Source organism: Hemitrygon akajei, chromosome 31 (assembly GCF_048418815.1).
Source record: "Hemitrygon akajei chromosome 31, sHemAka1.3, whole genome shotgun sequence".
NCBI classification, from domain to species: Eukaryota; Metazoa; Chordata; class Chondrichthyes; order Myliobatiformes; family Dasyatidae; genus Hemitrygon; species Hemitrygon akajei.
Genome location: NC_133154.1, coordinates 13,778,711 through 13,794,336, shown reverse-complemented (window position 1 = coordinate 13,794,336; position 15,626 = coordinate 13,778,711). Strand labels below are relative to the sequence as shown.

At 41.4% G+C, this 15,626-nt stretch overlaps 1 protein-coding gene across 1 annotated transcript in view; it reads right to left on the bottom strand.

The window, feature by feature from the left end:
* Positions 1–15,626, bottom strand: part of phf5a (PHD finger protein 5A) — a 32,622-nt gene that overhangs the window by 11,733 nt on the left and 5,263 nt on the right. The window contains exon 2 of the mRNA XM_073034049.1: positions 13,284–13,307. Within this exon, the coding sequence (XP_072890150.1) occupies positions 13,284–13,307 (24 nt within the window). The remainder of the gene's footprint in view (positions 1–13,283; positions 13,308–15,626) is intronic.

Sequence of the window (15,626 nt, the reverse complement as noted above, 5' to 3'; positions counted from 1 at the left end):
CAGACTGTCCCAAGGAAGGTTAGTGTGTCTGCTCCTTAACCTTAACCAGTCCAGTCAAATAGATGTAATTTTATCTACATCAATGACTTTGTGACAGCACGACAAAAAGCTACTTTGCTTGGATCGAGTATGCTGACAGCTGCACTAGGCAGGCTGACTGACTGACGACCATCTGCTAGTCAACTTCAGCAGAATCCAAACAAATTACAGATCACCCTTTTCCTCTCGGCAAGTGTGACGTGAATATAAAACCAAGCGTCAGACGAAGGGCATCCGTCTCATAGGCAGCAACACCAGATACGGGGTGGCACGGCGCTCTGGGGTCAGTTCCTGCCGCTGCCTGTAAGGAGTTTGCACGTCCTCCCCGTGACCCGTGGGTTTCCTCCGGATGCTCTGGTTTCCTCCCACAGCCCAAAGATGCACACAGTTAGTAGGTTAATTGGTCATTGTAAATTGTCCTGTGATTAGGTTAGGGTTAAATCCGGGGTTGCTGGACGGCGTGGCTTGAAAAGTCGGAATGGCCTATTCCGCACGGTATCTCAATCAGTCAATGAATAAATAAAGTTGGTCTGCACACACTTAACTATCTATTTTCTCAATACAACTCTTAGAATCGGAAAAAAAAAAGCATGAGAGGTCTGCAAAGCTCAAATTGGCGAGCACACCCACCCACCATTAAAACTTCTACTTTTGCCCCACAATACTGCAATGCCAATCATGCTTGCTTGGTAATGAGAACCCCCAACCCAAAATATTAAAAATAATCTATCTGGTGCCAGACAACAGTGGCAGCGCGATGGTTTACCTTAAGCTAATTAACGTCCACGGTTCACAGATCCTCTTTGGAATACCACCATCAGACAAGGAGAAAATAAATATCAAGGATTCCAAACAGCTCCACATCGCTGAAGAAAAAGTCAAGGAGGAGCTCCTTCATGACCATCTACATTGGTAAGCACAACGCTTTACAATACAGGAGACTTGGGTTCATTTCCCCTGTGACTCGGCTAGGATTAAATCAGAAGATTGCTGGGCAGCTAGGCTCGAAGAGCCTGAAAGGGCTACTCTGCACTGTATCTCAATAAATTAAAAATAAATAAATGGGCAGCACTACTGCTGCTACTGCCTATAATGACCTTGTGATAGGCACGTACTCTGTGAATGTGGGTTGTGAGTGGACAAAGATGTGTTAGCCCGGGTATATGATCATCGGAGCAGCTTGCTGCAGGAACAAAGAAGAAACAGGTCACCTGGAAAGTGAGAAACTGTCTCTATCCAAGCTATATAGAAAAGCAATGGGATGAAATAGGGATGTGCTATTGTGACTGCAGCAAGGAGCAAGCAACATTTGCTGATTTTCAAATGAGGATGGGCAATGCACAGGCTGGAATTTTGCCAAGGTCACTGAGAGCTGTGCAATGTGCCCAACAAGATCTAGGGACAAGTGGATGGACACAGGAAGGAGGGAGTCCTATGACTTATTGGAATATCACCTCTATCACAAGGACTAAATTATGGAGACTGATTAACAAACTGCAATTGAAATGACTAATTATGATTCAAATAAAGCTGTCAATATATAAAAGAGACCTGACGGTACTCAAATGCACAGATTTTCTTTCTCTCTCAACCAGAATTGGGTCATTTGGCCCATTGAGTCTGCTCCACTATTTCATCATGGCTGATCCATTTTTCCTCTCAGCCCCGATCTTCTGCCTTCTCCCCATATCCCTTCATGCCCTGACCAATCAAAAAATCTATCAACCTCTGCCTTAAATATAAGTAAAGACTTGGCCTCCACAGTCATCTGTGGCAAAGAATTTCACAGACGAAGGGTCTTGGCCTGAAACGTCGACAGTGCTTCTCCTTATAGATGCTGCCTGGCCTGCTGCGTTCCACCAGCATTTTGTGCGTGTTGTTCACAGATTCACAACTCTCTGGCTCAAGAAATCCTTCCTCATCTCCATTCTAAAATTCTGCCTCTCTATTCTGAGGCCACGTCCTCTGGTCTTAGGTAGGAAACATCCTCTTCACATTTTTATGCAATGTATCGGTTACTTTGAGTTCTTGTTATAGAATGTCATGAAAGCAAACGACTCCAGCCAATGGCCGCTTCTGAACATTTCTCTTTCATTTTGAAGACTCAGTCACCTGACTCAGGTACCACCAGAACTCCCTTCAGATAATACAAAACAGGGATGACGGAATGGGTAAATGCGAGGACACATGATGACCTGCATCTGATTTTTTTTCCCTTCACAGGGAAAGTTGGATGCAGATCATCATGTGTCCTCGCTGCAAGCAAATTCTAGCGAGGGAACAGCTCTCAGGAAGGTTAACTGCTCCTGCGCTCATGCATAGGTTACTGCAGACGAGTTCTGCTCCATTACACACAAATTGCTGCAAAAGAAAAATCAGATCTACCATTTTTTTCTAATTCACGTAGAAATGCTTGAGTTTTCCCTGCACCAGTCACAAGCATAATGGTTAAATGTAGATAAATATGAAAATATAGATAACACTCCAGGAGATATTTAGAGGTGAATGCAGTGTGGCAGTGTCTTTTACAAAATTAATAATGACCTTGAGTTTTCAAGGCAGTTACCCGCTAGCCTAAATTAATATTTTGACAGGTCAAGGGTTGCAGCTGAAGATAAGAGGGACGCCAAAACGCCAAAGGAAGATAAAAGAAATGCAGAGGAAATGCTAACCTGTCATCTCACTGAGGTCAGCTCTTTCCTTTTGCTTCTATCAAACAAAAAACTTGTTTGTATCCTCTGCCTGGGAGATTTGTGCTTATAGCCTGGATTCCCATGGTGCACATACTCTGGTGTCAGGCAGACTAGGTGCCAACCAATGCCAAAGCTCATTTATAAAAGGAACATTTACTCAGGGACAAGTTCAATCCTTGCGGATTTGTGTTTCAAACGTGGAATGCAGCCCAGTTTTTTCCCCACAAAGTCAGCCTAAGCCTCAATGGGATCTTTACAGAGAAATGGTAATCGTGCTGGCTCTGGTACAGGGAGCAGTGAATCGAGTTTTCTGTGTAGTAATTACATGATGGAACTTAGAAAAATAAGAACATTGCCGGCTTGAATAAACTTTTGTTTGCATTCATTAAGCTCCAGCGACTTGCAATACTTCACCCAAATGAGACATCTTGGTCCAAATTTGAATTGTTTCTCTCTCTTGCTGCTCAATAAGGAAGCTGGAACACTTACCCGCCATTAAACATTCAAATTCAGAAAAGCTAAAGCAAGTTGCCAGCTTTTGATAATGCTTAAAAGGGAGGGGAGAGCTGGCAGCTGTGAAGGAAGGAAGGGCAAAGTTGTACGGCGGCTTTCATATCCTCATCATGTGCTCTGACAACCACGCAGGCAATAAATTACTTTTAAAATATGTTGACTCCTGCACTATAGGCGATTGGAGCAAGCAATTTGTTCAGAGCAAGGCTCTACAAATAGTCTTCAGATGAATGTTTTTTGTGTTTCTTTAGTGGTATTAGTTATAAACGTGGGGCCACAGACACCAGAAGAAACCTCCTGCATTTCTGTGAACAGTGCCAAGGGATCTTTCTCAGCAATCTGTGAGGATGAATGGGATCTCTGTTCAATGTTCCACCTTCCGAAAAGACAGCATTTCCTACAGTCCAGCACTCACTCAAGAATTAGCCAAGAAATATCTAAACACACAGTCCCTTTAAATATTGTATTACATTATAAGATTAATGTAGTCTTAAATTATAAGACCACTAGGATAAAGTTAGCAAACAAGAAGTGCCCAGATTATTGATTGCCCTTTCTAAAAGAGAAAATTCACAGAATTAAAATAGTTGTGTTAATGAACTGAGATGGTGGATTCTATAATAACTTGAATCACTGAAGTAATGGGCAGAGAAAATTGAAATAATCATCTAGTCTGAGATGTTTAATCTTTTAAATAATCTTAAAAGATGATCTATTGACTTCAGCTCACTATAGGACTGAGAAATCAGCACTGGTGTAATGACTTTCTCAACTTATCAAAACTCAGAGGTACATACTTGTGAAATAGAGCACTGGACCTAGGCGTCTGAAAGCAGCCAGTGCATCCCAGTTATTGCTTTCCAAACAAAAAACTGACCTGACACAGAAGAAAATTAAACCTCGTGATAAATACCAAAATAGATTGCAGTAACTTCAAATGTACAGCTAAAAAGTTCTTCAGAAATAACATCTCTGCTGTAATGACAAAACACGTTCCTTCACACAGCAAAATAACGGAAAGCAGATTTAAATAAAAAATTTTGATGGCGGGATAGATGCTAGACGCGTGGGTAAATAATGTGATAATTTATTTGCTCTTCTCCAATGGCATCATAGAATCTTTTACAGACACTGAAGGAGTTGGGCATTTGATTTATTGCTACATCTGAAGGATGGGGCTTATTTATGAGGAGAAATGCAAAAACAGAAACAATAGAGCTTGATGAACAGCTTCTCTATTTTGTCAACTTATGGCAGAAGCACTGGAAATGCTCTTGATTTTTTTGTTAAAGCAGAAAAGAGCTGTGAAATGTGGCAACCAATATTAAAATAACATCACATTAACTGTGTAAATTTAATGCTGTTATGTGGAATTTAATAAAGTTTCAAGCTTGCTGGAAGCATTCAAACAATTTCATTTATATAACACTGTGATATAATGAAATATCTGAAACACACTGCAGGAGCATAATAAGATCAGTGAAACTGATTGGTTTAAGGCCCTTCAGGGAGTGGAGACAGAACACAGAACAACATAGCTCAGAAACAGACCCTTCAGCCCAGAACGCTGTGCTGATTGATTAAATACCCTATTTAACTTTGCTGATGACACCACTGTTGTTGGCCAAATCAAAGGTGATGAGGAACTTTCTTAGAAGATTGTGTAGATTTAACACGTCACCTAAAACTGACTAACTTCTATAGATGCACAGTGTAAAGTATCCTAATTGGTTTCACCACAACCTGGTATAGAAACACCAAAGTCCAGGAATGCAAAAGTCTACAGAAAGCCCTCCCCACCGTTGAGCACATCTACATGGAGTGCTACCACAGCAAAGCAGCATCCATCATCAAAGACCCCCTTCACCTAGGCCGTGCTCTTCATCGGGGAGGAGGTACAGAAACAGTCCAGGTTTAGGAACAGTTAGTACACCACAACCATCAGGCTCCTGAACCCACATGGATAACTTAACTCACAACTCTGAATTGATTCCACAACCTACAGACTCACTTCCAATTTTTTTGTAAACTCTATTCATTTATTTTCCAAGAAAATGAATCCCAAGGTAGTACATACGTACTTTGATAATAAATTTTATTATGTCTAACTACCGGTAAATTAGTAATCATATGCCTTACTAATCTTACACTTTCTGCCTATACAATGTCCATTTCCTGCACATTCACGTGTTTATCTAAGAATCTCTTGAATACCTGTCGTATTTGCCTCCACTGCCCCTCCAGGCTGTACAATCCAGCACCCACCACTTTCCGTGTAAAATAATTTGCCCTCCTTTGAATTTACTCTTAAATACACTCTCTGGTATGTTGCATTTCATCACTAGGAATAAAGATACCGGCCAGCTACTCTGTCTATGCCTCTCATAACCTTATAAACCTCTACCAGATCTCTCCTAAACCTCTGCCACTCCAAAAGAAAACAACCCAAGATAGTCCAAATTCTCCATATAGCACATGCTCTCGAATGCAAACAGCATTCTGCTAAACCTCTTCTCCACCACTTCCAAAGCCATGATATTCTTCCTATAATGGGGTGACCAAAACTACATGCAATACTCTAGTTGTGGTCTAACTACAAGGCTTTCGCCATTAACGGTGTACTATCCCAAACAGCAATACCACATTTGGCCAGGTTAAACTCCATCTGCTATCTCTTCTCCCATATCTCCAACTGATCTACATATCACTGTATCCTCTGCCGGTCTTCTACGCTAACCACAACACCATGAGTTTTCATATCCTCTGCGAACTTACTAAGTTTTATATATATATATATCTCTCTCAATCACAGAGGTCCCAGTCACGATCCCTGCAAAACACAGCTAGACACAAAAGTCCAGTCAGCAGTCCCATCAACCACCACCCTCTGACTTCAATGGGACAAGCCAATTGTGAATCCAAACATCCGATTCACCATGGATCCCATTCATTTTAATATTCCAGATGAGCCTGCCATGAGGATCCGTGTCAAATGATTTATTAAAATTCAGTAGGCAACATCCCCAGTTTTACATTCTCCTTCTCATCTCCTTGAAAATGTAATCAAGTTAATAAGAAACAACTTGCCCTCCGCAAAGCTGTGTTGACTGTCTCTATTCAGGCCATGGTCTTCCAAATGCTCATAAACCCTATTCCTAAGAATCTTCTCCAGTAACTTCCCTACCACTAATGTGAGACTCGACTGTCTATAATTTCCAAAATTATCCCCATTTCCCTTTTTGAATACTGGAAAGGAGATCTAAGGAGTAAATTCCAGTCCTCAAAACCTAAATAGCTTTTTAATATCAACTCAAACTATAAAAACCAGTACTTACAGATAGGGTGGCACAGGCCAAAGATGTACCAATTGGTAGATTAATTGGTCGTTGTAAATTGTGGGATTGCTAGAAGGGCCTATTCTGTGCCCTATCTCAATAAATAATAAACAAATAAATAATGGCACGGACAGCATACTGTCCTTCCATTTATGCAGTATGCAGCATGGGTGCTTATAGGTTGACTCCTCATAAATAAAATAATTGATGTCATTCAGAAACAATATTAAACATTTCATACCTGTATACATTTCCTAATACTCTCCATGTTAAACCTGCTCCAGGACTCCATTAGGTGAAGTTAACTCATTATGGAGTTTTTGCAGTGCTACAATTGATTAGGAGGTATCATTCTGCTACCAAATAATTTGTTTTGTACATGTGGACAGAAGCATTGAAAGGCACTACATAAGACTCAGCTACGGATGTTACCCTACAACGTGAGGTGTCTACCATTATTTTCTACTGTGTCATTCCCTCACAATATTAACTCTCCCTCTTCCAGACAGTGACTACAATTTTAGGGAGTGGCCCATTATACCTCTGTGGGTTAGGCACTGAGGTGGTAGGCTCCTGGCCACAGTGCTGGATCAGGCTGAAGACTGGGGCTTTCCCTCTCCCAGCCCAGCTGTCAGAGAGAGCAGAGCAGTCACTTCCTGGCCATCGACGCAGAATGTTACCCCTCTCGCTTACTGAAGCTTAATGGCCAACAGCTGAGGAAAAACTGCAGCTGGTTTTCACTAAAAGCCGTAAGAGAACACCATTGTTAGCAAGAGTGACGTATTTTAAAGGGAAAAGTGTATAACCAGCTTGCCTAAAATTATTATCTCTTCATAATTTGTGTCATCACATTATTTAGATAGGGTTTTAGAAACACAGAAGCAATAGTAAATTGCACGCCTGCTTTACCTGACAACTGCACTTGGACTGACTCCCGCATGAAATTGATTGGTGTATTAAATAAATCCAATTACAAAGCTATAGACATCTTTTCTATTCATGCTGACTGGATTTATAGAACACTAACTCATTAACACAAACCCAGATGAAAGATGCATACTGATAAAAGAACAGGCAGTAGAGGTGGGCAGGTTTTGGCCATGTCCCTCTGTGATTCAATAATGTGACAAGTGGCAAGATTCAGCTGTGCAGAATGATCACACTTCGGTGATCTTCCAGAAGGCTGCTACCACCTGTGGAAGTGCTTTTGGCAAGAGGCAAAGGCTTAGTAGTCAGAAAACTATTTCAGTGAAATGCAGTGGAGAAGTTATCTCCAAAGCCAGATGAGCATTTGTGTAGCACTATACAGCACTTCTCAGAAACTCCTCACAGTACCATGCAGCAAATTACTTACAAATCCAGTCACTACTACACATGCAAAACGCAGCAATCACAGAGCAGAGCAGAGAAGACTTAATAAGCAGTTAATCTGTTTTTGGCAATGCTATTGATGGAATTTAGCCAGTATGCCAATTGAGCACATTGCTCATCCACAAACAATGGCATTAAGTCAACATTTATGTAAAGTAGTGGATCACGTCATTCGGTTTCTGTTTAACACCTCACATGAAGGACAGCACCTCGAAGAGTTCAAATGAAGTACTGCAGAAAGACATACTCCAGACTGGCAATCTGACTCGAAGCTTAAAGTGCCACATCCATTCACTCAAACTCAGCTGAGTTTGTATCAGTCATAGATAAGCAGCCCATGCCAAACCATTTAAACTGCCTACTCCCATCGACCTGCACCAGGACCACAGCCCTCCATTCCCCTACCATCAATGTACCTCTCCAAGCTTCTCTGAAATGTATCCCACTCACATTGATAATCATATCAATCTCGGACTGAATGTGATCTCCACTCATCTTAGATCATATTTTGTAATGTCTCGATTCAGTCTTGAAGATCACATCTGACCCGCAGTTAGCAGCCTTTTGGAGTACGCCCAGGGTGGGTTGGAGAATTAAAGTTTTTAGTCAACTTTAAGCAGGCATAAAAAGGAAGAGTGAACTAGAGGGAATGGTGAAAGGGGAAGGAGATGTGCCTGGTGGTGGTATGCCTAAAATGTGGTCGAAATTAAGGAAAGTAATCCAGAAAATGTGGGATTTAGAAGGTGAAGGGGAACCTAATCATTGCTCTGGTTGTGATGAGGGACAAGATTGGAAATGTGAAGTGAAACAGCAAATGAAATGCCTGTTGACTAAGGTGGAGGGAAAACCATCATGGTAAACAAAAGCTCATACCCACTGGTGGGGAAAGTATCAAACATCAGAACAGATCTGATAGTGCAAGGGAAAATGGCCGAATGGAGCCCTCAAAGAAAGCAGGTAGGAGGTGCAGGCGAGGTTAAACTCCCGGTCAAGATGACACTGAGCTACAATGTCATGGCTCAGACTTAGGTTTGTGGGGATGAATTTGGAAGCAGTTGGGGTTGTTAGAGGTCTGGGGCAGTAATTAAAGGGTCTGGGCAGGAGTTCGAGTCCTGATCAAAGTGTTCGCTGGCTGAACCCCAGAAGTCATGTGGCAGGTGCTCAGGAGACTAGCGATCCCCCGTCTGGAGACTAGTCCCGGGTTTGAATTCTGTATGAGTGGCGTCCTGGGTACCGGTAAGAGTCACAAGGGCCAGTGAACCCCAGGCCATTGGGATCAGAGGTCCAGAACTCAAGGCCCGAAGGTCAAACCTGGCAAAATCTGAAAGTGGAAGACCAAAGGTAGAGGCCTGATGGAGTCATGAAGACTCAGGTCACTGGGGTCGAAGGTAAGTGCGAGCCTGGAAGTCAAGGCCCGAAGGTCAAACCCATGATTAGGGTCCTCAGGTGAAGCCTGAAGTTGGAGGCCTTTAAGTCTGCTAGAATCTGAGAAGGACTAGAGGCCCGGAGATGGCCTGTCCTGGGTAGGAGGGAGGGGAAATGCGTTTGTTTTGCTGTTGTTGGTGAACTGCCAGAATCAGGTTTAATATCACCAGTATGTCATGAAATTTGCTGTCTTTGTGGCAGCAGCACAATGCAATACCTAACAATAGAGAAAAACGTGAATTAAGGTAAGTACGTATATTTATATATTAAATAGTTAAATTAAATAAATTGTGGAAAAATAAAAAATAGTAGTGGTCGTGTTCATGGGTTCAATGTTCAGTCAGAAATCGCATGTTCCTGAATCATTGAGCGTCTCCCCTCAGCTTCCAGTACCTCACTCCTTATTGTAGCAATGAGAACAGGGCATGTCCTGGATACTGGAGTTCCTCAATGATGGATGCTGCCTTTTTGAGCCTTCATTCCTTCAAGATGTCCTGGATACTCTGGACGCTAGTGTCCAAGATGGAGCTGACCAAGTTTACAACTCTCTGCAGCTTACTGTGTGCAGTAGCTCCCCCCATCCAGAGCTCTCCACAGTACATCCGTAGAAGTTTGTATGTTTTTGGTGACCTACCAAATCTCCTCAAACTCGTAATGAAATATAGCCACCATTGTGCCTTCTTTGAAGCTGCATCAGTATGGTGTGCCCACATCCTTTGGCCTCAATTTACAGCTGAGTATTCCATTCAAACCCCTTGAACCTACATGATTTGAACCCATATGGCCTCCCATAGCTGTGCCTTTGATTTACAAGAAGCGTGGGGAGACAAAGAAAAAGTTGTTCAATGTATGAACAAGTTCAGCTAAACCTGGGAGGGTGATCTTTCAGAAGAGACAGATTGGGTCTTTGTTCAAGGAAGAGATAAAGGGCCCCCAGGCCATTCTGCTACAGGATAAGAGGTGTAGAGGGACTGGACATTCACGGTAAAAATTAAGTCTATTGAGACCACCAAAATTGTGAATTAGCGAAGTGGCAGAGGGTATCAGAGATGTCACAGTGATCCAGTCAAGTGAAGAAAGAATAGAGCTATAGAGTCGCAGAGATCCATCACAACAATAGGCCTTTGATTCACTGAATATCTGCCACCCATTTATGCTAATTCTACATTAATCTTATTTGTTTTATTCTGTCCACATTTCCATCAACTGTTCCCTGATTCTGCCTCTCACCCACATACTGGCAGGAATTTACAGTGGCTAGTTAACCTACCAATCAGCCCGTCTTCTGGATGTGGGAGGAACCCACACAGGCAGAGGGAAAATTCCACCCATCACCTCCAAACTTCTTACTTCACCTCTGGTCTCACTGCTATCTTATTCTCTCCCCACCTTCTTATTCTGGCTTCTTTGCCCTTCCTTCCCAGTCTTTATGAAGGGTCTCGGCCAAAAACGCCTATTTCCCTCCACTGATGCTCCCTGGCCTGTTGAGTTCCTCCAGCATTTTGTGTGTGTTGCTCTGGATTCCCAGCATCTGCAGAATCTCATGTATTATGATTAGTCCTTTGAATTCCTTTTTGTATCTGCACAGCGATTTAAGAGGTATATCTGCTTAAACTCCCAAATCCCTTTCTACAATCCCTCTTATCTCATAGTATAGAAACTATGTTGATTTATCACTTCTAGGGAAGATTAGGTGGCCTTACAGCTGCAAAAATTTGATGCAGTTTTACCCATCCACAGAATCTCTACATTAAACTTATTTGCCTTTGCAACTTTTTGCTCCCATTGACATAACAGATTCCAATGCAATTTAATCTAACTGCTTATTCATAATACAAAAATAGTATCAGATGATGAATAAGGGTTGGAGACATCTAAGTCTCATGAAATTGCAAAATAACTAAGAATATAGCTTCATAGACATTTTGAAATACTGGCGATAATTAAATTATCATTGTACAGTTGTGTTTAAATTTGAAACAGTAAATAGTCCAGTCTTGGTCATAATTTTTTTCTCCTAAAAATGTGGGAATTCGTATATACTTCAAAAACATTAATTGTCATAAATCTAGCCAGTTGCAACTTACAAGGGAAAGAAATCATTAATCAAAGTCAGCTCTTTGCAGATTCAGCTATATTATAAAAAGATGTAATTACAACAAGAAACAAAACCATTGCAATAAGCAACCTTCATAAGACTTCATTAAAATGGCTAATCAGATACGTAATTGATGCGCTAAACATTTTGGACAGTTTTTTTTTCATATGCAAAACTTTAACCCAGATGGTAAATTGATATCAAAATTATTTAATCTCATTCTTTTAGTTGAAATGTATTTGATGCCAATAATATGATAATTGACAGCTTTGATATTTTTATTTTAATCTGCAGATGCTGAGAGTATTGATGGCTCTGGGCCTGTATTCATTGGAATCCAGAAGAATGAGGGGTGACCTAATTGAAACTTATTGAAAGGTGAAAGGTCTTGATCGAGTGGATGTGGAGAGGAGTGGGGAGTCTTAACATGAGAGGACACAGCCTCAGAACAGAGCGGCGTCCTTTTAGAACGGAGATGACGAGGAACTTCTTTAGCCAAAGAGTGGTGAATCTGTTGAATTTGTTGCCACAGGCAGCTGTGGAGGCCAATTCTTTATGTATACTTACGGCAGAGGTTGATAGATTCTTGATTGGTCAGGGCATGAAGGGATACGGGGAGGAAGGAAGGAGATTGGGGCTGAGAGAGCAAATGATGAAATGGAGCAGACCCGATAGGCCAAATGGCCTAATTTTGCTCCCACGTCTTATTATAATGGTTCAGGTGTTAATTTTGTTTCTCTTCTACAGATGGTGCCTGACCCTGGGAGTTTGCAGCATTGTTTGTTTCTGAGGTGGTTTTACCTGGACCATAGAGGACGAAAAGGCAAAGGGAGAAGCCAGCTGGCTCTTTGTGCTATTCTGAGACATTGGGCATAACTGAGAGCACAAAGACTGGTAGGTGGAAGAAGCTTTTGAAGACAGTGAATCATGCAGTAAAATAGAACAAAGCTCCAGAGTGCTGAGTGGAATGACTGCAGGCATTTGACTGCTGAAGAAAGGTAAAGATAGATTAGCGAAATGGAAGGGAACACTTGCCCATCTGTTCAAACAAAAGGCAGATGCAGAGGCCAGAGGATAGAAATTAGGATGAAAATTTTAAAGGGAAAAAAGCAGAACCATGAACACGAATGAGAGAAGTGGCAAGACAGCAATAGGACATGGGCACTGAATTAGTTGGGAGTTTATGAAGATTCAAGTTCATTTCCCCAAAGATACAAATATCAGTATAGAGAAGGGATGGGCAGCTCAGAACATTGAAAGCCGGCACAGTGCTCAAAGGCTGCCTGCTTTTTTTTTGTAAGCTGCAACTTGTGATCATGAGAACTTCAGACATACCACATCAGGCAGGACAAAAGTTTAAAGGTTAAAAAGGGGATTAAAAAGCAAGATATCAGCACATTTCGCTCTGACAGAGGCAATTTTCCTTACAGCCACGTGATATACAAAAAGACATTGCATTTTTTTTCTTAACAAAACTTTCTGGTCATTCACCATACCCTCTTTTATTTAAGTGCAAAGCACAACTCTTTATTCTAAATCAAACTGATCTGCTGCAGCTCAATAGTTGAGTCACCAGTGAGCATTAAAAACTTTCCAGCAGGTTTATGCCAGTTTGGGGACCTTGAACAGTGAGTTGTACCTTCTGATGTTGTTGGCACTTTGCCCTCTACTAGTTTGAAAAATACTTGTAAAAACTATCAAGATCCAGTGAAACTTTGCCAAGTTTTCTAATTAGGAAAAAACACTCAAAGAAACAGTAGACTGCAAAAGAGATGGTTAGGAAAATAATCAAGAGAGAAAAATACTTACATTTCTCACACAGTCGCCCAATAGCTGTAAAACAAAAAGAAACTCAAGTTAGATTAAAATTGTCAGAAGGTGGCAAATCTGTGGAATTCGTTGCCATAGGCAAATATGAAGGTCAGGTCATTGGGAGTATTTAAAGCGAAAGTTGATAGATTCTTGATAAGCCAGGGCATGAAAGGTTATGGGGAGAAGGCAGGAGATTCGGGTGGAGAGGAAAATGGATCGGCCATGATGAAATGGCAGAGCAGACTCGATAGGCACATGGTCTAATTCTACCCCTATGTTTTATGGTTATTTCCTAAAAAAAATTATCTTAATGAGATCACTGGCTCTCCACTCAGCTTTGGAGGACCTTGACAACAGGCTGCTGTTTATCGATTAAAGCAGAGCATTCAACACCAGTATTCCCTCAATGCTAATCAATAAGCTTCAAAGCTGAGCCTCTGTACCTCCCTCGGTTTTCCTATTTCCTTATCAACTTCCTTATCAGAAGACCAGTTGGTGCAGATCGTTAAAAACATCACCTCCTAAAGACTGTGCTTGTACTTCACTAAATTCTCTTTTGCCTAACAAAATTCCTCATTGTTACCCTGCTCAGCTGGCATGATGACATCAGAACTGCCGCTGCTAAGAATCCTTTCTGATGCCTGACAAAGGGAAGCTCTTGTCACTGGATATTTGCAGGGTGTTTTCTATATGGTTAGCCTGTTACATTTCAGCTGACTGCAAAATCTGTGCGATTGTCTGACATTTCAGAATGTATGGTTAAATTTGGAACAGGATGGTCCATGGGGATGTAAAGGAACTGAAAAGTGAATTTTAGTTTAATAAACAAGCTCAAATGAAATTGGTAGTGCCTGGAAAATCAGCTGAGTCCTTGACAAAACTGAGAGGAAGCTACTGACACGATGAACATCACCAGAAATGGACGACCTTCACTGCGGCCCTAAATGCTAGTGGCCTAACAGGCAGCAAGTACACTGGTTCAAATAGTGTCGTGGATAATTATCATCGTCATCATTCTCTTCACCGTTACGACAAACATTCATTCATAAAATATCACATCCCTTCATGAGAAATAGACGCTATGACTATCCAACCTTTTGAGCTGGTCTGCTTTTCAGTACGATCATGGCCAACCTACCTCAGCATTCTTCCCAGTTCTGGTTCTAGATCTAATTCCCTGGATCCCCAAATTGCCTTACTGTCCAGAAATTTATCCATCTGATTTGAATGAACTCATTGACTCAATTCCAAAGATTCACCAATCTGAAATGTTCCTAATCTTGGTGCTAAGTGACCTACTCTTTATTCTCTAATTATGCTCCCCAGCCTTAAGGCTCCAGCACCAAGGAAACATTCTCCCTGCATTTAACCTGTCAACTCCTTTAAGAATTTTCTGTATTTCAATGAGGTGTTTTCACCTCTTCTAACCTCTAGAGAATACAGTGTCAGGCTACTTGATCTCTCCTTACACAGCAAAGTTATCATCCTTGTAACCACTTATAAATTTTTGCAGTATTTTCTCAATGGCAAGGTCATTCTATCTTGGGTAAACTTTACACAAATGTTCCACATGCATTCTCACCAAGGCCATTTATTGCTGCAATCAATGCTAGCATAACATTTACCCTTCCAATTGTTGGCAGTCAGTGATTTGTATACAAGCATAACTAGATCCCTTTGAATATCAACACGACCAAATTTTCCATAATTTAACAAATACTCCTTTTTGCTGCCGTGTGCACCAAGGCTGATGACCTTACATTTTCCATAGTATAATTTATCTGCTGTAATTTCAACCACTGAGTATGTCTCTCTCCCCTTTGAAGCCTCTTCATTCTTCTCCATACTCACATCCTGTTTCACACCATTAGCAAACTTGGAACTATGACATCTGGTTTCTCAAATTGCTGAAATGGATAAAGATAAAGACCCAACAAGCCTGATGCCAACTTGACACAGCCTATCAATTGGAGATTGGTCCATTCTTCGGTGTCTGTCTCATAAACAGTTTTCAATCCATGCTAGCACATTAAAAATCAATTCCATGTGTTCTAATCTTCTTGACTAAACACCTGGGTAGATCCTCCGTATTTTCCGGCTAAGATATCTCTCCAACCCACACACTACTCCTTCAGCGTCAAGAGGACGTGATCACAATCGTAAGGAAACGTTGGAGATGGATTGGGCACATGATGAGAATAGAGGCCAACTCTATCAAGACAGCACTTTACTGGACCTCTGAAGGGTGGAAGAAATACGGAAGACCAAAGGCAACTTAGCGCTGTACTGTAGAAGCAGAAATGAGGATCCTGAACCACAATAGAGAAGATGGCCAAAGAC